The sequence below is a fragment of the Agelaius tricolor genome, unplaced genomic scaffold (genome assembly GCF_023055355.1).
Source record: "Agelaius tricolor isolate 1412-34295 unplaced genomic scaffold, bAgeTri1.0.p SCAF_2, whole genome shotgun sequence".
Taxonomy (NCBI): domain Eukaryota; kingdom Metazoa; phylum Chordata; class Aves; order Passeriformes; family Icteridae; genus Agelaius; species Agelaius tricolor.
The window spans coordinates 39,340,317-39,366,100 of record NW_027269262.1 but is presented as its reverse complement, the minus strand read 5'-3'; the positions used below and the strand labels follow the sequence as shown (position 1 = coordinate 39,366,100).

General features: G+C 35.7%; 1 protein-coding gene across 1 annotated transcript in view; it reads left to right on the top strand.

The window, feature by feature from the left end:
• Positions 1-25,784, top strand: part of DOK6 (docking protein 6) — a 250,202-nt gene that overhangs the window by 187,140 nt on the left and 37,278 nt on the right. The window contains exon 7 of the mRNA XM_071456531.1: positions 11,671-11,788. Within this exon, the coding sequence (XP_071312632.1) occupies positions 11,671-11,788 (118 nt within the window). The remainder of the gene's footprint in view (positions 1-11,670; positions 11,789-25,784) is intronic.

The following is a 25,784-nucleotide window of genomic DNA, read 5'->3' as shown; positions in this document are numbered from 1 at the left end:
TCTCATATCTGCTATTTTCAGAAAACTGTTTCTTATAAAATGAAGCAACTATAGAGCTTCTATTATTATTAGCAAAAATAATAGCTGATGAAGTTATCCAGTGCTCTCAGGAGACAGGTATTATTATAATATTAATAGTAATGAGTAAAATGAGGCACAGAAAGATTAAGGCCAAACTCAGCTGTATATGAATTGCCCAAGGTCATAGAATAATCAGCTGTATGCTAGGCACAGCACAAAAACAGAACAATAACAAAACAAACCCTGAATCATAGTCAGTTGCTGATTCGCAGAAGAATGATCTTCTGGAAAAGGTATTTTTCACATGGTTTTCATCAGTCTTTTGAATTATATCATCATTTTGTGTCTCTTGTCAAGCAAGGCCTTCCTCTGTTGCAGTAACTCTGTTTAGGAGTTCTTTATATCACTCAAGGGAATAGTTAAGGCTTTGTCTCGAATTAATAGAAAACTTCTTTATCGATGATTTATAGAAGGGCACTGTGCTTTTCAGAGAATAGGAGAATTATAAAAAGTAATAATCTGAGAAGGGATCAAAATTCTCATAACAGCTCTAAAGTTACTTTGTAACTCCCTCCTGTGCTTTTTGTGCTTTGCCTCATCAGGTACTTGTTGGTAAGACAAAAATTAGGTGAAGTTCACCCTATGTCTTAATTTTGTGTTTTCTCCTCTTCTGTTCCTTTTTACAAAGATTACAAGGGTTTTAACGTGAAAATTATTTATGATCTCTCTGATTATGTTTAGACTGAAGACAAGAGATATTGAGTATCTAAAAAAGCCATATCTGATATGCAGAAACTTTCCTGTACTGCAAGTACATGCAGTCTTTCAATATGTATTTATTAGATTTATTTAGAGCCTATCCAGATAGAGTTTGGTTATGTTCTTTTTTCCTCTCAGCTGTGGGTTGTTGTTCTTATGCTACTGATGTCTTATATGATAACAGCCATGCTAAGGGTTTTTATTTATCAGCTGTGCAGGCATCTAGTTGAGGAGAATTGTTAGGCAGTAGTAGAGACTGTAGACTCTGTGCTGTTGGTTTGACATTATTTCACTGACCACAGTAGCTTTGTTAAACAAAGATGTGTGGCTACTACAGTCAGCAGAATGTCAGTTTGGCTCAATGGCACTGCACACTTCATCAGCTCTCAAATTTTCAAATCCATTGAATATAGGATCAAAAACACAACATTGTAAGGGTGGTCAGCTCACCTACTTGCCTGTTCAAAGCAGGTATAGCATCAGAACTAGATAAAGTTAGCCAGGGTCTTATCCAGTCAAGTTTTGAATACCCCCAATGACACTGATTATGGGAGCTCATTCCAGCACTTGGCTGTTAACACTGTGAAGGATTTTTTCCTTAAGTTTGTCTCAAATTTCCCTTGCCACAGCCTGTGACCTGTTGACTCTTGCTCTTTCACTGTGCATCTCTGATAACAGTCTTCTTTGCAACATATTTTTCAGAAGAGAGAGAAAAAACGGGTTTAGATTTATTTTAGCCTTTACTTTCTCATGGTGAATAAACATTAGATATTTAATCCAGCGTCACTGATCATGTTCTGCTTCTTAGAGGTTCTTTGCCAGGCTCTCTCCAGTTTAATATTCCTCTTGTGCCTGGGCCCAGACCTGAAGATTTTGTGAACATAGCTAAACTTCCAGATGTAATTTCTCAATTGCCACACAGGAGGGAAATGTGACTTCCCTGGTTGTATTTGCCATGCTTTTGCTAATGTGGTCCAGTGTGTCATCCATAGCCTCCATCACTGCATAGATACTCTGGTCATTCACATTATCACCAGGACAGCTAGTTCCTTTTGGCAAAGTTTTTATCTAGCAAGTCAGTCCCCTGAAGTATTTGTGTGCAGTTGCCTTGACCCAGTTGCAGCATTGACATCTCTCATTGCCAAACTTCATGACAGTCCTGTCAGCCTTTCCCTCTGCTTTGCTGAAATCCCTCTGAATAGAAGCCTTCCTGTCTGGGAGTTTGACTATTCCCCCTGGTTTGATGTCATCCCCAAATTCTCTAAGAGTTGATTCTGTCCCATTTCCCACGCTGGTGATGAAGATGTTAAATGTAATTAAGTACTTTTCCATCTCAACTGCAGGAATAGGTTTTTCAAAAATATTTCAGTTCTGCAGCGTTCAGCAGCAAGGAATTAATGAAGATTTTCCGTGCTATGGCAGAAGCATCCATTTCTCTGTTTCTTATGACTGTCTCAGGGTAAAAGCTGCTAGTCTCATAGCATATTCAGTCTGTCAGAATCCATTTCCATAAAGACTGCTGCCAGGCAAGATTCATATGGTTTCGTATGACTGGCTGTTGAATGCACATCTCTACAGTCTTTGTGATTCAAAATCCGTTGATAAATCAGCAAAGGTTCTTCTCTTCGTTATCTTAATCATTTCCTTGTAGAATATAGTGGTAAAAGTTGCAGTTGTTACTACCTGAGATTTTGTAGAATCCTTTGTAAAATGCTGGTATTTCTGTGATGTGTTCCCACATATTGTTTGTTGTTCAGTTTTCCATACGTTTTGTTTTACAAGGAAAAAAAGCAATGGAGTTACAGATTTCCATGGCAACGGGTATAATTCTATTTCCTTTGTTTTGTGAAGCTGAAACAGGCAAAGGATTGTTTCATTAAATAACAACTATGGATTTGGAAAGGCTTGAGTTATATGGCATGTGATCATGTATGTACAACTTCTACTGTGCCAAGCAACTTTTGCCAGCAGAAAAAACAAACACCTGGTTTTTGTCTGAAAATGAAATTAGGAGAAGAAAGGTTGCAATTGGTAGGATTATTGGGCTGATTCAAGTATATGGAAAGATAAAGCAATCTGTGAACATTTCTCTGTCTCCCACCATTCCAAACTGAATTCCTGATTTGCATCTACTTTTGTTATATTAGTAAATACACATCAGTAAGGAAGCAAAAATTTCACTGGCTTCTTTTATAAGCAGAAGTTTGAATTGCAATTCAGAGAATCATGTCTCTCACTACAAGTTGTTTCTGGGCCACAAAACCCCAAATACTTCCAAATATACATGATACAGTTTTATTTAGAAGTGTATGCATTGCTTTTAATGATCACGTATTTCAATTTTAAAAGAACAATGTCAAGAAATCTCTGGCTGTATCTATCTATATACCTGATCATGGTGTGGTCCCTGTGTGCAAGAACACACAGTGGAAAGGAATAGCCCTTTATTTTTATATACCAGCTTCTCAGTTGATTTTAGATCTGTAAAAAACTCATTAAAGGCTATGCAGCTCCTGAAGCAAATATTTAATTTTTAATAATAGGTTTTCTTAAATTAAATTAATGTGTGCTCATATGTGCAGGCATATGCCTCCCTCTTGCCCCCCCCAAAAAATACAGTATGTTTCAAAGCTAAAACTTAATTTACATTGATGTGTATTGCATATATATAACTAGCCCCAGTATGTGTGATTCAAGATGCATTTCAAATGTCTAAAAGTAAATCGTTAAAAGGAAGGAACCATGTTTTTTGGAAGATATTGAAGAGTTATCTGAGAAGACTTTACTACATAGTAGTGATTTTAATGCATTCTAGGTTTGCTATTTCTTGTTTTTAATTGAAATGTCTTTGTATGACATATAAAACTAACTTTTGAAAATGTCAGAAAGTAGAGGTCAGCCAGATTATGTGTGTTGCTGAATATTGGAGTCATGCACTGATAAGCTTAATGAGTAATATTCATGAAAAGTTATTGATGATTACTGTTTCAGAAAGTATTCAGAAAATTGTCTTCCTGTCATTTTATTAAAGTTCATTGGTCAGTAATTTCTGTATACCGAAATGAAGAAGCTAAAAGAAATGGGATTTCCACAAATATAAGTAATTGGAAACTACTGATTTGTTTTAGACAATAGAAGAAAAACTTCTTGAGAAATCTCAAGAGGTCAAAGTAATTTGCTTTATCAGAAATAATGGAAGTCAAATAACTGTGTGGGGAACAGTGAATATAGATTGCAGCATTTTTTATAAATCCAGTTTTCAGCCCCAAATTTATTCAATTGGGGTTCTCCCAGCTGAGGACAGTCTGTATTCATCCCTATTTCACCTTTCTTGCCACATGCTAGAGAGAGGTTTTTGAGTCTGTTCTCCACTGAGAGACATTTTTCATACCATGGCTTCTACCACACCAATTCTGAAGCAAACTTCTATGAGGTCAGAAAGGCTGTCCTTACAGTACTCCCAGGTAAAACACTGAGACTTCAAGTGTCCCAAATATCTGTTTAAAATATGTCATGTCTTTTGGCAAGTAATTCCATGAAAAAAATCTCATACTTTGAAGATTTTGCCAGAGCATTTCAGGCTGAGGTCAGACTCTAGTAGCTTTGTAAGAGGGAGGAATACTCAGCAGAGCAAGGAGAGTGAAAAACAGATAGGGGAATGAGGACAGAGGAAGGGCTTGTATGTCAGCACTCATAGCAAGCCTCACTATTTTTAGCCCTGGCTTGACAAACCTCATGAAAGAGCCACTTCTGGAACTCCATAACTCTCAGGCTGAATTACCCAGAAAATATTTGCTCCAAATGAAGAAGACAAATCTTTGTTGAGGGTCTCTTTCTTTGATCTCTCTAACTGATGCATTTCAGTTTGTTCTTTTCCACCTCAACTGACTTATCCTTACACTGTTCAGAAGACAGATCTGGGACTCTCCCTGTTCAGTAAAACCTTCTCTATAATTTTGGAAATGACAATCACAGACTGGTTGAGGATGGAAGGAATCTCTTGTCCAACCTCCCTAGTTGAAGCAGTGCCACCAAAGCTGGTTTTCCAGCAACATGTCCCAATGTCTTTTGAATATCTTTAATGTGAGGTTTCTTCACAACCTTCCTGGGAAATCTGTGCCAGTGCTTATTCAACCTCATAGCAAAGGTGATTCCTGATGTTCATCAGCAATCTCCTGTGTTTCAGTTTCTGCACATTGTCTCTGGTCCTGACACTGGGCACCACTGTAAAGAGCCTGGTTCTGTCTTCTTTGCCTTCTTCCATCAGGTATTTATAAACTGATGAGATGAAGCCTTCCCTGCTCCAGACTGAAGAACCCCAGCTCTCTCAGCCTCTCTTCATAGCAGAGGTGCTCCTTCCCCATCTTCACAGCCTCCTCTGCACCTGCTCTAACAGGTCCTCTCTTTTTTGTGCTGGGGCTCTTAGAGCTGGATGCAGTGCTCCATGTGGGGTCTCACGAGGCAGGGGAGAGGGAGAATCACTTCCCTCAACCTGCTGGCTCAGGTGTGGCTGGCATTCTGGGCTGCAGGCATACATAGCTGGCTCCTATTTCATGGCAATAGAAAGGACAATCAATATCTGCAAATAACTTCTGTGCAAAACTGGATTCTCTACCATTCATATATATATATATATATATATATATACATACATGTATTTCTTGAAGAAATTAGCTCAGTTGTGTTTGTTTCTTCTAAGACCAGCAGTACAGCCAGGCTTGAAATAGTCTCAGCTCTTTCCATGTTGGCATTATCTCCCATGTTATTAGTGAATGGTTTTATGCAATGAAAAATGGATGAAGTATTTCTTATTTATAGTAAAATGGCTCAAACCTTTGAAAAATGTAAGAATCTGAGCTTCTACCCTCACAGTAATTATTATAATTTCCAGGAAACTTCTTTCACAAAAGGAAGAAGCCCACAATTTTGTGACAGAATATGGGTGAAGACAGGCACCTTACTGACATTCAGCAAATATAATCCCAACGTGCTGTAAAATGTATCTAATTTTCCTCTAACTTCAATTCCTTCTGTCTGGCAACATTGATCTATTATGAGCTTCTTTTAGAGGAAAGAAAAAACAAAAGAAAAAAACTTTTTCAGGAGACTTGTGAGGTCATATATTGGTGGGGGATTTGCCAATATTATGTGTTCTGTCAGGAGCAGCAAGTTGGATAAAATTGTAAAAATAAATATAAAGCAGTGCATAGCAAATAAATAGTATGCTGATACCTATAAATTATTATATTAATAGTTGACATGTTTAAATAATTAACACAGTCCAAGCAACATATATAAAAATGAACATAACTATGTTCTAAGCAAGCTAAGTGATTGTGAAAAAAGGGCTACAGAAAAATTGTAACCAATGAGTATTAGTAACACATCACCAAAGGAAAGAATTTTCTCACTGCTATTTCATAGGACTGTATCTGCATCCAGTTTTATTAAGTATTTTCAAAGGATCAAGGCTCAGTCTAGTCATTTTACTTACAGATCTTACATTTATAACAATGTGGAAGTGGATCAATGAAGAGACAGAATTCAAAATGACAAATTGGAAAACTGTTTGGAGCAGGAGAATTGATTTAAAAAGAAACCTGGGCAAACCTGTGCTGATGAAGAAACAGTTTGCTTTACAGTACTGGATGAGAACTGTTTTTGTAAAATAGATCTATGTGTCATAGTATAAAAGTTGAATCCAGGACAACAGTTGCTGCTTTTGCAAAAAAGACAAACATGATACCCTTTTTTTTGGTCATGATAAGAAAATGAGAAAACTCTGTGCCAGATAACTGACACTTGTGAGGTGAAATATATTTCTTAAGCCCTCTTTCTTTTCAAGGCATAACACACAAAGTAACCTTCTCTAGAGTTAGAAAGAAAAAAAAATCTAAATAATGATATTAGATTCATATTTCTAGACTACTACTCTCGTTAGTCTTCTGTGACCTAGTTCTCTTGCTATTTGTTTAAAGACACTAATGAGAATTTGAAATGAGACAGAGGGTTTTATCCATAATAAACTAACCTATTTTCAGAGCATATCTGTAAAAAGCAAACTGTCCTTATTGCAGACTAAAAAAAAAATATGGAATGAACTATAAATTGCTCAGTTTGTCTCCTCAAGCAAAATGTATTTTCTGTCACCTTCAGTATTTTGACTTTTTAATGAAAAAAATAAAACAGAGAGAATAATATGCTAAAAAGATCAAAGCTCAGAACCCTAATACAGTTAACAGGCTCCATTTTTGGAATTGTATTCATTATTGGTATCAGAGTAACAAATCTATTGAAGTCAATGGAGATGGCCTATGGGAATTAAAAGAAAATTTACTCTTTAAGACTTTCATAAAAGAGCAATAATGAAAAATATGGGAAAATTCTTACAGTGACACATTAATAGACTTCTTTCTTTTTTTTTTAATTTCTATTTTAATCAAATAGACCTGTAAGAATAATAAAGTTGTCACTGGAAAAGCAAAAACTTCATAGAGCTCAATATTTTGGATATTATGGCTTTGGATATTAGATTTGGATACAGGAAAGAAATGTAATGTTCACTGTATGAAAGGTATTTTATCAGACAGATTCTGGGGGAAATGGATGAAGCCTAACTACTACGTGTTTCCTGTCAGGTAACAAAAATGCTTCAGTAATATTTGGGGGTTTTATATTCCCACCACAAAATTCTCTGAGTTAATATGGTTTTGGTATGTGCATTTCTACTTTTCACCTAAGTTCTAATTCTCTTCTCACTTTCTACCTCATAAACTGGGGAAAAAAAAAGTCTAGGTTATGTTTTTTATTTCCTCAAGGAGGTCTCATCAGATTTGAGAAATATTTATAGCCAAATCATTCTAGATTCATGTTTAATTTGGCATGCTGCTCTTGCTTTCCTCTATCAAGACCAGACCACAGATGCAACACAGCAAAGCAGCCCTCAGTGAACTCAGGGAATACTTTGGGTTGGAAGGGACCTTTAATGGCCATCTGTCCAACACCCCTGCAATGAGAAAGAACATCTTCAACTAGACCTGGTTGTTCAGAGCCCAGTCCAATCTGACCTTGAATGTGTCCAGGGCTGAGGCATCCAAAACTTCTCTGGGCAACCAACGCCAGTGTTTTACCACCCCCATCATAAGAAATTCCTTCTTCATGTCCAATTTAAATTTACCCTCTTTTAATTTAAAACCCTCACTCCTTATCCCTGCTAAAAAGTCTGCCCCATCTTTCTTACGGGCCCCCGTAAAGTACCAAGAGGTCACAATAAGGTTTCCCTGAAACTTTCTCCCTGAAGATCTCCAGTCTGAACCCCAGTTCTCTCAATTTGTCTTCACAGGAGAGGCGTTCCAGCCCTCTGATCATTTTTGAGTCCCACCTCTGGATGTGCTCCCGCAAATTCCTGTATTTATGCTACAGACCCCAGAGCTGGACACAGTCCTCCAGGTGGGATCTCACCAGAATGAAGTAGAGGAGCAGAATCATCTCAAATTCATTCCCAAATAGAAACATTTACTTCTTCTCTGTGTCTTTGCTACCTCTGTCATGATGGGCCCTTTCTGTACAGCTGATGCTCATGCATCTCAGCCTGTTTTGCCAGCTCCTGAGAAAAATGTGTTGGTGTTGGAAACAACAGCTGAATATTGGCCTGTTATGTAAGAACAAATCCAGACCCAGAGATGTTTTAATTTTCTGCATGGTAAGCAGACTTAATGAGATAGGTGAAATAATTTTAAATACATTTTTAACCATTACATTTCTGTTAAATGAAGGACAGTAGTAAATCTGTGCAGAATGATCTACCTGCTTGGAGAAAATAAGAAAATTTAAAGGTTATTTACTTGATTTTCAACAGTGAAAAGTTCTCTGTTTGCATTAGCTGCTTCAAAAAAAGTGTAGAGTGCCAGTTGGTTTTTAATGAGGCATAATAAAAAGACAAAAGGGAAGGGCATGGAGGACAAAGTCCCTGAACTTATAAATGTGTTCTCTTTCACTGGTCTGGAACACCAGAGGTCTTGAACCTGAGCATCTAATTTTTTAACAGTTAGACAGTTTTGTAAATCTTCCCTGATTTACAAGTTGTTTGTTTGTTTTGTTTTTCTAGTTTAACTTCATTAGCTATCAGAATTTAATTTACAGCTGGGAGTCAGGGATTCTGAAAGAGTAGATCTCTGTACTTTAAATGTTAGTTTAGCTTGTAATTATTAATATAACAAAGAGCAATCTAGTAGTATATGAACAATTGCTAATATGGATGTTTTTATGTATTTTCTTCACTTTGGTTTTCAAGTTTTTTTATCTGAAACACCCACAGTATACCATATAAGATGTTCTCCAGAGAAAATGGGTTTCAGTCAATATATTATTCAATTTTCTTTGAACAGAGGAATATTTTTACTAGCAGCAGTTCATAGAAGTAAGCATTCTGTCATTGTCAATTACATTTGATCAACAATGTGAGTTTTATATGGATAAAACAGTTTAAAAGAAAAATTATATCTGATGGTAGTCTACTATTCAGTAAAAATAACTCCATGGATAAATTAATATTATCATCCCTTATATGATATACAAGGTAGTAAGGTCTTCAAATCCAAAGGTTTATGTTTCTATTTTAAAGTCGCAAATGAAAAACAAAATTGATATTTTATTTTAAAGTTGGGGTTTTTTTCTGAGGATGATATTGTAATAAACTAGAAATTGCATTTTTTTCTCTATGGAGTCCCTAGAGAAATATGGTTCATTTGGTCTTATTGCAGTTAGCATATGGTGATAATTCTTACCCAAAAGGTGATATCAGAAGTTGTTCCTTAGTTAGAGAATCTGAGGAAACAAAGTATTGTGAATGCTTTCAGTGCAGTCTTCTGCACTAAAGCAGTTCTTACCTTATTTTATAATGAGAACAGATTTTTTTTTAATTCTCCTAAATCTCTAATGTGTGCAAATAAAGTTCTTCTACATCACTATTGGTCAGATGAGGCAGGAGCTAATCATCTCAGATCAGGAATGATGATACATTTAGTCACATATTCCATTCAGTCCGTGGATTTAGCGTTGAGATAATAAACTGCAGTCAAAGTGGTTCTATTTACTGGAATTATTTATTTCAGAATGCATACTAAGAAAATGTTTTGCCTTTAATTTACCTTTTGAGTCATTAAATTATTAATAAATAATTGGTAAACTAAATTTTAAAGATTATATATAATTTATATTATATTTATAAATTATATAATTTTCCTCTTTGGCAAATTTACTCTTGTTACCCTTGCTATACAAACATGGTAAAACAGTATAGAGGGTTTGTTACTGTCCTGGTCTCTACAATAAAGGAAATTCTGTATATCAATAAAATTTAAACGTCCAAGCCTCCCTAAAGTTGGAATTCTTGTGATAAGGCTTTCAGACTTCTTTTTTAATGAACTAAATGTTTCTGCAAGCTCTTTACTTCATATCAAATAGCTTCTAGTGATGATCTGCACCACTGACAAATGAAATGTAATACTTGGCTGTAAATGAGCAGAAAAGACATTATCTGTAGACTGGGAGTTATTTTGATGACAGTTCTCAAGAAAACAACAGAAGTAATTACAGCAGATTGATCTGAAGCAAAATATATTCCATGCATCAGTTTGTGTTAATACTCAAAATTTAAATAATTTTAGATCTTTGGGTGGATGTTGTCTCTAAATATATTTCGGGGGAAGGAAGAGATTTAAATTACAGAATAATATGAGTTTGTACAGTTAAAAAAGGCTTTTTTAAATTTGGCATTATGATTCTCAATGAGGAATCCCTGAGAACTAATGACTAAACCTGTAGTAAATGATCCAAACCTTGAATACCTTCTGCTCTGGAGCTGAACTCTCTGCAAATAAGTTTCTAGGCACACTCTCTCAGAGTACCATCCTGGTGCCTCCCCTGAAACTAAGAGATTTTTCATTCTAAATATTCAGACATAATTGATCCTTCAGTATTGACATTTTCAGACATCCTCTGAAAAAATAATGCTCGCAATGTTATGGTGATTTGTAAGATCCCAAAAATTATTGATCACATTTTATATTCTGTAAAGCCAGAGATACAAAATATTTGCAGCTGCATTCTCTTTTCTTCCAGACACAGAACAGGAATATCCAAACATAACAGGAATATCCAAAGAGGTTGCCAGAATGCACAGTCCTTCATCTTTCTTTTTTCTCTGTAGTGTTGTCTTGTCTTTCACTCACATCAATAGTTTGTTGGAGGCAGAGATCTCTGTAATAAAGTTGACATTCCCTCTGTCAGGTCTCTGTAACTGTAGGTCTTGGTCACAGGGACACTTACCATGCAATTCCCAATTTCAGTCACATAAAGTCTCCCAGACCAGGAAAATCTGCTCTTGAAGCTGAGCCTGCTACTGGTGATGAGATGCCTCCTCTTCAAAGGAGGATTAGGAGATTAATGACTCTCCATTGCTAATTCTCTGCTGGTTGTCTCAGATTCACTCTTAGCATCTTTCTGGGTATTCAATCCAATATGCAGGCTAAATGACCAAAAGGAAATGTGATTGCAGAGGGATTTTACAATTCAGGCATATGTTAATCCATCGTTATCATAAAGTTAAAGAAGAAAATAACAAAACCCTGGCAAGCAAGAAGAATAGTGGTAAATAGGGACATATTCTGATGTCCTAATATTAACCACTGCTAGTAAACCTATAGGCCCAGGTACATTTTTGCAGCTTTTTGCTGAGCATTCACAGTGCTGATTAAATGATAGTGTAAAACCTGTGGTAGTTTACAAAATGGTATGCTCATGACAACATAGATTCAATTTACAGTTTTGAGATTATTAATCAAGGATGCTCATGTGTGACCTTCCATTTATGTTTGCTTTGGCTTTTAGCTCCAGACCAGTCTGTCTGAACCAATGACTTTATCCAAGTCGATCTCCCTTCCTCGTAGTGCATATTGGCATCACATCACCCGGCAGAACAGCGTTGGAGAAATCTACAGTTTACAAGGCAAGTTGCTTATAATGCCATCTCCATTAGCTTCTTTCCATTTCACCAGAATTCATGCAAATTGCTTTTTATTTGCACTGGTTATTTCCTCTCCATTTCATTTTATCAATTGTCAGGAACCTCAGCAGGATTCCCAAATTTACATAAAACAGGTTTCTTTTAGTCATTTTGTAAACAAATGGTGAAAATTATTTCTAGAATCACCGCATAAAGCTGGATAGACAATTTGGCTCAATGTAGCTTCTCAGTAGCTAATGAATGTCAGGTTGTTTTAGTATTTTCTACCAATGAGAGGGGGCAAGTATTTGGGCAACCTCAGGGTGCCTAATTAAATCTACATAAAGTGGCTATATGAGTTGCAAGATTAAAACAGAGTAATTCTAGGAAGAAGAGCTATTCTTGGTAAATTTGCTTGGCAAATCATATATGTGAACTGTTGACTCAACTAACTTACAGACCTTCAACAAATCATCTTCTGTCTATGGTTTTCTTTCATATGTTTGGATTTGCTAAAGCCTTTAAATGCTATAATTAGCATAACTTGATGATGATGATTCACTGCTCTTAAGCTGAAATTGATTTGTATCTTATAAGAAAATGAAATTATTGTTACATTTAAAATGTAGACCTTTTAAAAATATCCTTTTGTAAACATTTTGCTTTGTATTATTTCTAAAGGCCTTAAGGATTCATTTTCTTAAATGAAATTTTTCTTCTCTTTTAATAATCTGTTTGCATAAACAATTTACATTTAAATAGGAGGTTAGAAACTGCTTACAAACAAGAGTACCCAATGCAAGGAGACAGTACATATTTTCAATTAAATAACTCCAATAAATCCAGTATATAGATGAAGGACATTAAATGCTTTGTTTTGTGAATTATCACATAAATTAAAATCAGCAGGTGAACTGTGCATTCAGTGGGTGAGTCATTAAAGGATACAAGCATTTGTTTCCCATCATTTTCTGTAGAGCAAAGTTAATTTTTAATCATGTTTGTAGTCCTACATTTAAATACCAGTAATGGAAAAAAGAAAATAATCTTTCAGAAGCTGTTTGTGAAAAAAGTTATACTTGTACCTCACCCTACATATATTCATCATATCACTGATATTTTTTAATGGACACAATAAGAATGCATAAAAAAAGTTTCTTTGTAGAGATGTTAAATTTCTTCTTCTTGTGTTCTTGATGTGTCTTTTCTTCATCAGCAAGACAGTAAATGTGTTATATTCACTCTCAACAATCTTTTCTTCCATATAAATGGCCTTCAAAATAAAGAAAAGCAAAACTTATATATAAAGTAACAATTAAAATATCTATACCACCAAGCTGTGCAGGATTCAACATACTGGAAGTGTATTATTAAAAATGTAAGAATCTTTCTTTCTGGAAGTATGCAGATTTTATTCACATTTCCACTGAAACATGGGGCTAATAAATATTTCAGAACTTAAGATTTTCATTTTTCCTACATGTACTATGATGACTGCAGCCTGAGAAAAAGTAGTTAACTTCAGGAGAGACTCATTCAGTCTTGCCAGTGGGCAAGGAAGTGCATCCAGAAGACTGGTTGCAAAATTTTTCCATGCAAGACTACCATTCACTATCTGGAATGAAAATCTCTTTGAACCTTCTGCTGCAATTACTAATTAAAACCAGTGAATTTGCTGCAATTACTAATTAAAAACAATGAATTTGTGCCGAAAGTGAAGCGGGTGCAAAGTACACCTTTTCCTCCTCGCACCTTGTCATTCCTACAGCCTTTGCACTGCAGGGCTGTCAAAGCATCAGCCCACAGAAGCTCTGCAGATGTGGGTGGAAGGTGGGCAGCAAGGAAGCAGCTTGCAAGCATCACTTCAGCCCTCACCTTCGCAGAGCAGCCAGCTGAGAGGAGCTGGTGTAGAGGGAAGGATCACCTCCTGCTGCCATCGTCTCCTCTGAGCTTCTCAAGGTGCCTTGCACCTTCGGAGTGGAGACGTTTTCTTCAGAGAACGGGACACTGATCTTAGCTCTGCACTTCATGGGCATCTGCAACAAAGCTTTGAACATTCAAGAAACAAATTTGAAAATTCCCCACATACTTCTAAACATCTCACAAACTCTAAAGTGAAATAAGCAGAGTGATGTCTACCTGAATCCAGGTGACTGTCAGTGTCAGTAGTAGTAACCAGGCTCTCTGCTAAGTACAAGTGCTTCCACAGTGGCAATTACTTCAAACTTGCAGTCTGAGGTGACTAGAATTTAATTAATAGCAGCTGGTGATGTATAAGGAGAAATGAATATGTGTTCATATTACCTTAGATAAATTGGCTCTTTGGGAGTTATTTAGCAGTCAAATTTAACTTAATTAGTAGTGTGCGTTGATCTGATAATGAATATGCTATGGAGCAAGAAGGTAGTGGGTTTTGTGATTTTTGGTTTTTAAAAACCATATTTCAGATGAAAAAAGGCCCTTCAATAAATGAGTGTTGGGTCTATTATGCTCCATTAGCCCATGAAAATACTTGCATGTAAAGAACTGTAGAAATTAAAACATATTATAATAGAGCTAAAGTAACACTAGTTGCACAAAATATTCTCAAATGAGATGGGATAGTTTCTATTGATAATCCAAGTTTGCCTTTAATTACAGTTTAGAAATTAAATAGTGTCCTTTAATATTTATTATCAAAGAGTAATTTAAATAGCAGAGGAAAAAGACCTCTACACCATTTTTGTGCATACATGAGTATGACATACATGAATTGTACATTTTCATAAATAATTGACAGCTCTAAAAAAAATTTGAGCCCAACAGAAGATAAACATTCATTGATATGTTATGCTATCACACATCAAAAAAAATGATAAAAATGAGAAGCCATGAGTAACCTTATAAACTGAAATCATGATTAAGAAGGAAAAAACTAGAAGAGCCATATAGGCATGTAAAAAAATACCCTGCAGGTTTCCTTGTAATTCGGTGTTTATTGTTTATACCTACCATAAAATTTAGCACTGTTAGACAGGATATTTTAAATTGACAAACAAAATTCATGAGTTTTTTATACAACAAAAGATATTAAGGAGAATTCATTTTTGGGGGGTTGTTTTAGAGCTTTAAATTTGCTTAAAATAAAATAAAAAAAGGATTGCAGTCTGAATTTTCATCTATCTGAAGAACTCTAGTTCTTGCCCTTTAGAGTTTGGATGATACAAATGTTAAACACAGTCAGTTTGTGTATTATTATATAAATAAGGCCAAATAGAATTTTGGTATCAAAACATTAATTAGCTTTTTGTATTGCAGTTATTGAAATCCCTGAGGAAATTATGTTCAGAAAATCTAATTACAGCCTGGCCTTTCTCCAAGAAATTCAAAATTAAGAAATGCTTTCAGTCACTTCTGTTGTGTTTGATCTGGTTTGTCCTCATTTTTTGGACTTGGGTTTTGCTATCTGTACTCAAAATAATGAACACCTACCCACAAAGGCAGTGCTACTCATTCCATGAGAGTGCTTATGTGAAAGAGCACATATTTGTATAAGAATTACACCAGTAACATCTTACCTGTTTCTTCCAAAAAGAGAGCACTAAAGGGTTGGGGGTTTTCTTCCACAGTAGTACTTATCATAATTTGTTTATAATAAATTTTATTTGCTCTATCACAAATTATTGCCACAGTTTGTTGTAAACCCATATCAAAGTAATTAAATTACATAGAAAAGTACTAAGAAGCCCGCTAAGAGTCAGATTTTTAAACGTAGTGAGGAATTTTGAGAAGTAAAACTGTCATCTTTGAACAAATAGGACTTCAGTTTGTAAGCACATGCCAAACTCATTAGCAGACAGAAATAAAATATGGCTCTGATGAAGTCTGAAGGAATTTTGCTGTTAATGTACAATTACCTTTTGTGTATCACAATAATGATGCCAGAAACATAAGGTTGGTTTTGCAAACCAAAATGGAGGGAAACTGTGGTCCCTCTGTGGCCTTGGTAAGCAAGCCTGCAATGCACATTGTCTTTTGGCCTTACTAGGTGAGAACTCACCCTTTTTTTTTTCTTTTTCTTTTTTTTTTTTATTTATTTTAAGCAGGATAACATGTAGTCTTAATCTGGTCAGCTAAAAGGTGTTGTGCATAAAAGGGAGAAAAAGTTGCATACTAAAACCCCATCTAGACAGTTTTCCAGCCTTTTTGAAGTAGAAACTCTGATGTGTCACTAAAAATAATCAGAGAATATTCAAGTTGCTAAATATTTAGAGGGGTTTGAATCATCCTGTTCAACCTTCCTTAAGCTAATCCTGCAGGAAATTCTGATGTAGGCTTCTGCAACTTTCTGCAAATTAAAGTATGTAAAATGAATGGGAGAGCATTCGTCATTTTGGCATTTCCATTGTTTGTTCATATGCCCAGCAATAGAGTACGGAATCCATTTCCCCATCTAATCTTGGTGCCTGAGCAATGTGAATAACACAAAATGTTAGAATATATCTGTTATATAAACCTGATCACTCAGTAATTTTTCAGTAAGTGTTTACCAGCGGCTAAAGCTGAAATGCTTTATAGCCTTCCACATTCCCATTTCCTTTGCTGAATCGCATCAGGACCTTCACATTAGTAAATGAAGCCTATAAAATTTGAGATATGAATAAAGGACACCTGGAACAAGATACTTACTGAGTAGAAACTACATAAGAGCTACATTATTTAAAATGACTGTATTACGTGTCTTCTCAAGTCTTATGCAGTAGATTTGATCCTTTCCTTTTGAGCTTTGAATTTCTGTGCTAAGTAGTACATCACTGGACTGATTTTAAAGTGGCATATTGGAAGTGGGATATGTCTTACTCAGAAACCAGTAAAGAACTTAATTTTGCTCAACAGTGATTGCTGCCTCTAACCAAGAGCATTACTGACAAGCTCTAAAGAGTATCTTGACATATTCCCATTCATTCTGATAAATCATTGCTGAGTTAAGAGGTTGTTTCAATTATGAGCCATGAAAAATAGACAAAGGTGGGAAGCAAATACGATTAATAAAGCATATTTCGCTGTCAAATTCAGACCTCCTGGTTTCATTTAAGCCCAATACTTTGGTGCCCTTTCTCTCAGGAGATGGTCCTTCAGTGAGATCACTTGTCAATGAAGGTGTCAAAGACCAGAAAGCACAGAAGTCACTGTACTCTTGACTTAAAACTGAAAGACCAAATGGTGTAAGGAGAGCAATTAAACATTGGCTGATTGCCTCCTCTCCCCTCCAAAACCCAACAAATGGAAGTTCTTCAGTGCAAACTACACATATTCTTAGCTATAAATCTCTTCTTATGTCTTAGCTTAATGAGTTCATAAGTATGTGATGACAATAGCTTCTCACTCACTATTAGTGTGAGAAGCAAATGAAGCTTTGCCCCCAGCTTTATGTGAGTGACACCAGGAATCTTTACTCTGACTTTGCCTGAGACTCATTACAGTTCTGCTACAGTCATTTGATCTCTCTGCTGTATTGTAAGATTCTAGGACTTGCAGTGTGCCACCAGAGCTGCAGTGCCATGAGAGAATGTGTGCACTGGGAGAATTGGCACAACCAGTTCCATGGATGCTTTCAGCTGGTACTGGGTTGTCTGGAGAAGAAAGGTTTGCACTACTAGATCAAAGAGAAAATTGAAATACTTGTCAAAGATCAATTTTGTGAAAATTGCTTTTTTCTATTAAATTGTTTCACCAATAAATCTGGACTGCTTTAGCAATCACTATCTGATTTTGTGTTAAGTATGTTATCATAGTTAGAATCAAAAAGATTGTCAGTTCATTTTTGTAATTTCAAACAAATTGAAATACTTTTATGCTGACAAATCACTCAAATTATTACTCAAAATCATGGATGGTTATACCCCCTTTCAGACAACTTGGGTGAGGGGAACCCTGCACGCTTGTGAAAAAAACACCTTGGCAAAAAGATGTGTTTTCTTTAGTATTGCTTTGCAGGAGCTGTTTATAGTTATTTTTCTTTCATTAAATATTTGTACAAAAAGCAAAGAAATTATTGAAATTGACACTTCAATAGAACATGTTCATTAAATGTTTTAAAAATCAGAAACAGTGTAAACTTGAAAATAGGCTGTGTAACAGGAAGAATAGAGGAATGTTAATAATACTAGCTTTGCCAGCTGCAGCAAGGAAAGAATCCAGGCCCAAGGATGTCAAGTGCAATTGATTGTGTTCTGCTTTCAGTGGAAAAAAGATCCCTTCACATTATAAACTCCCTTCACATTATAAACTGTATGACATAAAATAGGAACCTATAAATGTATAATTAAGGGCCGGTTTACATTGACCTAACTGACTCTTGTTTGGTTGTTATGAAGTTTAAAAAATATATTTTTATAGAAGGGGCATCAGAAGATCTCAAATACATTACCTTACATTTCTAAAAGACTTTCTTTCACATGTATCTCATTCTGCTAACGAACAAAAAAATTGTGGTGACAACATTTGTGGCACATGGCATATGGTCTGTTGCTAGTACAGACCTATTTATTTTCTTGGTAAGGCCAATTTAAGCACAATGAACGCCCTACTCAGTATGTTCAGTTTAATCAAGCCATAAGAATATGTTCCTTTTAACTCTATAGTGAATTTGAGCTGTGCAGAACTGATTAAAAAAATCATAGTATTACTCAGTAGAGACAAAAAAATCGTTCAAAAATCTTAGAACGTCTTTCATTTTCTATTTGTTATAAAAAGCCTTTTCATCCTGGTGAATTTTTATATCCTGCCAACTTTTTATTTGATCAAAATGATACATTGTAAGAAACTAAGATAAATTTCACAGAAGTAAGAACTATGAATAACAAAGGAAATATCCTGCCAATGCAGAGTTAGCAAGATTCCACCAAAGTAAAAAGTTTATCTTTTCAAAAACTGGAGTCTGCAGCTCCTTGCAGTTCTATGTTTAAATACTAGAAGCAAGTTGGCTGTTTAGCTGCTGGATACTAGTTTATCCTTCAAAATTCTTTGAAGTTTCCTTTTGGGGAGTGATTTTAATGAAAGGTTCATTTCCTTGAGTTTAACAAATGAAATATTCCGTTATAAAGCTACATGGAAGAAAAAAAAAATACAATACCAGATTTGGAGAGAGATAAGAGATAAAGGACTTGGTAGAAACCAGACTTGCATACTCTGGAGTTGACATGATAAATATCAAAACAGGGTAAAGATAAAATGCCTACTACTCTCTTTAATGGTTCAATTATTTATGTTATTGTTGGTAGGTCAAGTTTACGTGCAGAGGTGCAGTGCCATTGGTGTTTTCTCGGAGCTGGTTGTAGTGATTGTGATATAACATGGCTGGTGTGGTTGTGTTCCCAGCAGTGTCCTGTCTCCTCCCCTGTGCTCAGCCCAGCACAAGGAAATGAAGGGAACCAGCAGCCTGTGGTGATGAGGCACAGCTTTTTGCCTCAGGGGCTGTTCTACACTGGATGTGTTGATTGTGGCTAAAGACACATCTTCTATCTGCCACTTGTCCTTCTTGTACTTTCACCCTCAGTGAAAGAAAACTGTATAGCAAGAAAGTCAGAAATAATTCTTTTTTTTCTCTCCAAACTCTGTTCAGCCTAATACAGCCAGTGCAGGATTTTCCAAAGCTGCTTGATATGAGCTGAATTGGTGCCACTTGCTTATAGTCACTATTATCATGCACTTGGGGTAAAACATCAACATTATGACTTGAATATTTAGCTGAGAATTGTGCAAAGCTGTGTTTTCAACCTGAAAAAGACACATGGCTAGTTAGCTATAGCTATACCACTTTTTATCTTTCCTGAATTAAATGTAATTAAAATCGGAGTTTTATCAGCTGTTTGGTTTCAGCTTCCAAGAAAAATTCTCTTCTCCTGGCTTGCAACACTACTCATTGTTTTTGCATTTCACTAATTAAGCATTTAAACTTAACAGCCTTATTCTTTTCTCTACTGAAATTCTGTAAAGTTGTCATTACTGGGTATGGATCTTTTCCATGGAAGTTTCTGAAAACTGCATGAAGCAAGTTTTCTTTTTTACCTCATTTTGCCACTTTTCCCCATATCTGTATAAATAGATAACAAAATCTTTTCTTCCTAAGTACTGATACACACAAGCCAGTGTAGCACCTGTGTCTCCATATACTTGCCTGCCTTTTTGTAAAATAGGTATGAGGTTTGGTTTTCTTATTAAGTTTCTGTATGCTGTATTATGGTTTCTAATGGGAGGTTGTCAGATTTCCTAGTTTCTTGATTGTGAGCTGAAGGCATCAAACCAGGAATGCAGGTATCCAAATGTGCTCTCTATTTCTTCTTTTAATATGTGGACATCCCAGATTTTGGGAATAATCATAAGTAATGGTGTTGCTGAAAATTTGTTTCAGATTCAGTTTACATGTGTCAAACCTTTTAATTTTAAAAATCCAGTTCTCATGGTAATTGTTGTAAATGCATCAGTATAAATGACTGGTTGTTGACAGGTTGTGGCCACTTATTTTTATCTGTTATTGTTATGCTGTTCCAGGACATCTCAGCAGGTTTGCAGGGCTTCTCTTTGTGAGATGAAAATTCTATCATCACCAAACTTTTGATGTCACAGGCGTTTTATGATGGAAAAGATAACCTGCTCTGGATTAAGAAATGGAAATGTGTTTCATTCAGTCTTGTCAACTGTCTCATTTCCCATTCATCAGAGCAGGTATTTAATTCTGAGACATAGCTCAGCAGTTTTTCATCCCTTTCATGCCTCTTAGAAAAACACTTGCCTCTGATCAAACATGTGTGTTTTGGTTTAAATGTCAATCTGTTTCTGGAGAGTCTTGTTTTTCTCCTGTCACCATGTATCAACTAACATAACCCAATTTTAACAAATAAACAGGGAGAAGGGCTGGGAACAGGGTCATGGACAGCAAATACCAGACATTATCTGTACCAGTGTGTGATTCTTCACTCCTAATAAATACTTGTTTTCATGAGCTAGTCATTTTGACTCTCCAGGATACCAATAAGAAGATCTCTTCTCAATGCCTATGGCTGCAAAATTCCTGTAACTTCTAGGCCATAGATCTTCTCTTCATCTAGTATAAGAATAAGGAAAATTAATTGTTCTTGAGCTTTTTTATAATTTTGTACCTGATTCCCTGGCCAGTATTTCAAAGCAGAGAACTTCTCCATCTTATGCTGATAGACTGGACCAGCACTAAGGTGTTTTATTGCTGAAGAAATGTAGAGAACAGATCAAGTTCCCTCTTAACATAGTCTTATTACCTTAGTTTTACTTCAAATCTTGTACAGAACTGTAGAAATCAATCATATATTTTTCAAAGGTGTTTATCATGCAGTAAAACACCAAAGAGGAGGACAATTTAAGCTTCTGACTTTGTAGTGTGACTTGTTTTTGCTTATGTTGCAGTAAATAGGAATCTTGCCAGGGACATGAATGACATGCTAGTGCATAGGTACTGTCAAATGGGAAAATGTGCAGAGAAATTGAATAGTATCATTGCTATGAATATAAGATGCTTGCCCATTTTTTTTTTAATTTAAATATTCAAAACCATGCAAGATGTAAAAGAAAACCTTCCTAACTAGACAAGAAAGAGAAGTTAATTTGTTAAAGCATTGGTCCTTAGCTACTGCCAAGTCATCCTTGCTCATGAAAAAAAACCAGCCAAATTCTGCAGACCTTACAGGATGACAGCCTCCCTCTATATCTCATGTCCACAAGCACTATAGCATAAACCAAATCCCCACCTCTGTGCATTTCTTGGGGCCCATGTAATTATGTAGAGCCTTTTTGATGGAAGTCAATATTGATCCTAATAGTTATGGAACTCAATGCATTTTATGTGATACAGTATTTGCACATTTGCTTTGGCCTTAAAAATTATCTTTATGAAAGACATGTCTTATTTTTTTACACCAGTGAGGTTAGACAAAAAAAAAAAAAAAAGCTTTGACAATATCGTTGCAGCTGTGGAAATGGTTAAATGGTTTAATAAAGCCTTCTCAGTACCATCACACAGCATGAAATTGCTCCAACAAATAGCACTGCAGTATAGACTAATAACTAGAGAATAGGTTTGTACCTTTAGACTGTCAGTAAAGCAATATTCAGCCTCAACAGTAGGGGAGTCATGATGCCCTTATCTCCCTGAAAGCAGCCCCTAGTCAGTAGGAGCTCTAACGCCAAACTCTGTGAGCTGCTGCTTGAAGCTATTTTTCATCCTGAAGTGATAGATAGAATCAGCTTTGAACCCTGTTTTTGCTGACCTCAGAGGAGTAAATTACCTTACACTTTGAGGCAGCATGACTCACTGTCTGACTGTTTGCACAGCACTTGCAGTTTTCACCTACCTGGGAAGGAATCATTGAAATCTGGCAATTATTGTGACAGCTCTCCTCTGACAGCCAAGCATTGGTCTTCAAACAAGATGATACAGTTTATGTACCCACTCTTTGAAATTTGTTGTTTCTTTAAGTGGCCACTAAAGCCATCAACCCAGAGTTACTTTTCCAGAGATTTTTTCTGGGACAAAATTATTCAGAATTAGTTCATAGCATTTTGTCTGAAATGGAGATACTTCTATGCATTTTGCTGACACATATTTATTTAGAGGACTTTCTACTTTTCCGGATAGTTACAGTCAGAGGTGGGGGGTTGTTGGGATTTTTTCTAACAGAAACTGAATACAAAGCTCATTGATATGTGTGCCACTCATTATAGATATTCCCAAACATCTTATACAATAAGGTCATACAAAAATCCTGTTAACAGGATTTTTTAAACCTTGAAAACCTTTAAAAATATTGTGTGGATCACAATTAAATGTATAATCATAGATAAGATTTGAGTTTCATATATTACTACACAATATATTTGGATCAACTATTGTAACAAAGATATTATTTCAATGTGAAATCTCTTCTAAACTTGTACCTGAAATACCTCTAAATGTGCTAAACCCTGCATGTGTTCATTATATATCTTGTAAATTATAGATTCAGTTTTAAATGTCTGCAAACTTAAATAACTCACATCCAGGAGTTATGTGAGGAAAAAACAGTTTTTCTTCACAAAAATGTGTATTAGATCAAAAAATATTATTCTGTCAAAATTGGACTTAAGCAGAAAGCCATGTTACCTATCAAATTATCACATATTTTTATTTTATAAAGCATATGATCATGTACATCATCTTGTAAATCTCCTTACACTGTGTGACACATTTCTCTTTTTTGAGAGAGAACATGAAATATAATGAACATTATATTTCTGTTAAATTTTTTTCTCAATTCTTGCCTGTGTAATATTGTTTTCATTTCTTGTAGATCATACAAGATTATTATTCCCTATTATTCAGATGCCTCTGATACACAAATAGTTGGTGACAATTAGGTCCAGCATTCCTGATCATGTGTCAGAGCAAAATGAGTGCCAGATCCCAATCTGTTTTAGGTCAGCATAGCTTTGCCAAAGAGACCTCCAAGTGTTTTTGCTGAAGAGATATATATTTTATGCCTACCCTACATAAGATATCAAAAGTGTTTATTTCACCACAGTTATTATTCTGTACTTGTAAGATCTAATATCATAAATTCAGTGGTTCATATTTACCATTTTAATGTGCTAAAAGTAGTTTTCATTTGAAGATAATTGTTATCATTCTAAAGTTTCCTTTGCTTCGCAGATTTTTCATCCCAAGCTGTGACTTCATTTTTTAATGTTGACGTCTGAGCTATGTGCAAAACAGTATCACTAGTGTTTGCTGTGCACTAAATTCAGTGTCTTTGGAAAGTGCAATAGACACATTTGCTGCCACATGATTACTGGAAGCTTCTTTCCTGAGGACAGACACTTTGGCCACAAAGACAGTTCCATAAAGGAGCAGTTTCTGGCCTGGATGGTCACAATGGAAGAATTATGGTTACACACTATTGCACCATTGTACCAAAATGTAGATGCCTTTTACAAGTTTTCCATAAGGTGATAAACAATTCTGGTCTTTCATATTCACTATAACCAGCAGTACACTGAAAAGTGAAATGAAGGGCAAGAAGAAAGTCTGCCTAGCAGTCCACATTCAGTAGTGTTAATGAGTGTTGTTAAGTTGAAAGACTTCATATCTTCAAGTTCTAATTCAATGAAAGATTTTTGTGTCTGGGATTTTTTGCTTGCTCATTTGTAAAAGGAGAAAAATCCCTGCATGGATTTGGATGCATAACATAGACATGTAATATATTATAAGTAGTAGTAGTCCTGATTAAAATGTTGTGTTTTATCCTTATGATCATCTTGATGCATGGAATAGGACAATTGTGATTTAACAAAACAGTAAGTCCAGTCTGAAAGTGCCACTGCTTAAAAAGAAATGCCATGGCTCTGTGATTCAGAATGCTGAGCTGGGACATGCTCATTAAAGTAGTTCACATTTGTTCAAAATATTTTGATAGGTAGCTTTGTTAGAGCAACCTTTATGCCAAGGTTTGGACATTATAGCAAATCAGGCATTGTCTGGTCTCCAGTTTTGGGCATAATGCCAAGTTCAAGGCTAGCATGAGCACCCTGCTGTGTTCTTACCTGCTCACTATAAACAAGATCAGGGAGGCCTGATCTAGATTCAGTCTGTGTGGTCAACTGGTGCATCTGTGCCTCAGTGGCACCATGACCCAAATCTCCATTTTGAATTTTTCTCCTTGCTGTGGCAGCTGTGGGGCTCGGGTCAGTGTTCAGCAACGAGACCTCCAGCAGGGATGCAAGAGCCAACACCCAAGTTTTGGAATAAAAATGTAATTGGATCCTGGCTCTGAACCAATCTAACATTTAAATTGGCCTAAATCAGTCAGTCTTCCTTCCAGATGCAGATTACTGCTTCCTCAATATTGCAGGGGGTATGTTTCCTTGGGACTCTGGAAGCTTCAAGCCCTTAAATAGAAGTCAGCACTGATACTGATATGATTATAGCAGTTCATGCAAGCTGGAGGTGTGACTCCTGGGAAAGCAGATAAGTGCCCAGAATTCACACCAGCTATGAGAATTGTTAGTGCAGGAAAGCTTTAAATATTGCAACACAGCTCTCAGTCCTTCTTGAGACCGTGTGTCTCAGCAAAGGCTTCATAAAACAATGTGAGTAGTTCCAGATACCCTTATTTATGGGGTGTATTTACAGACCATGTCCAGGAAAATTTGAACATTTAAAAAAATTTTGTGGGTTTGTTTTTTTTTTTTTTTTCCTAATAAGGTGTTTCTGTGATAACCTTTCTTTCTCAGCTCTCGAAGCTTATGTTGTGAAGCAGGATCACTGAACTGGCACAGGCATAAAACAATTTCTTGTATTATGGAAGAGAGTGGTATATATGGTCCCATGGAAATTCTTTGGAATAGCTATTTTATCTCTGCAATTAGGTTTTTCCTCACTGAGAAACAGGATGATTTGGAAAAAATATTATACATAACAGCCATTGTATTTTTTTTACATGACTGAGATAAAAGGTGTTGTTCATTAAACATTACTAATGTCTCATTATGAAATCAAGCAAATAATTATTATTTAATTTCTTATCATACATCCTCAGAAAATGGTTAATATTAATGGTTTTGCTGTTTCATTTTTACTATTCACACTTCCTTCACTAATGCAAAATCTCAGTTTCATCACTTGAAAATCTGTTTCCTTTCAAGAAGCCAAAAATAGACAAAAAAATAACAGATACCTGAGGGTGGGAGGGTGGGAGAGAGAGAATGTGATCTGAGATTCTTATCAGGAAAGTTCACTTTTCAAAAAGTGAATAATCAGTATTGAAGACTGTCCCTCCCACTAAAGCTGTGTGCCAGGATTTAAACTTGTTTTAAATAACTGCTGTATTTTCATGTCTTCAGAATTTCAGTTTGGTCTTGAGCTTGAGCATTTTAGGAGAAAGAGGAAATTATTAAACTCTTCCTTCTTCTGATTATCAATCACTTAAAAGCAGTGCATTGTACCTGCAGGTTA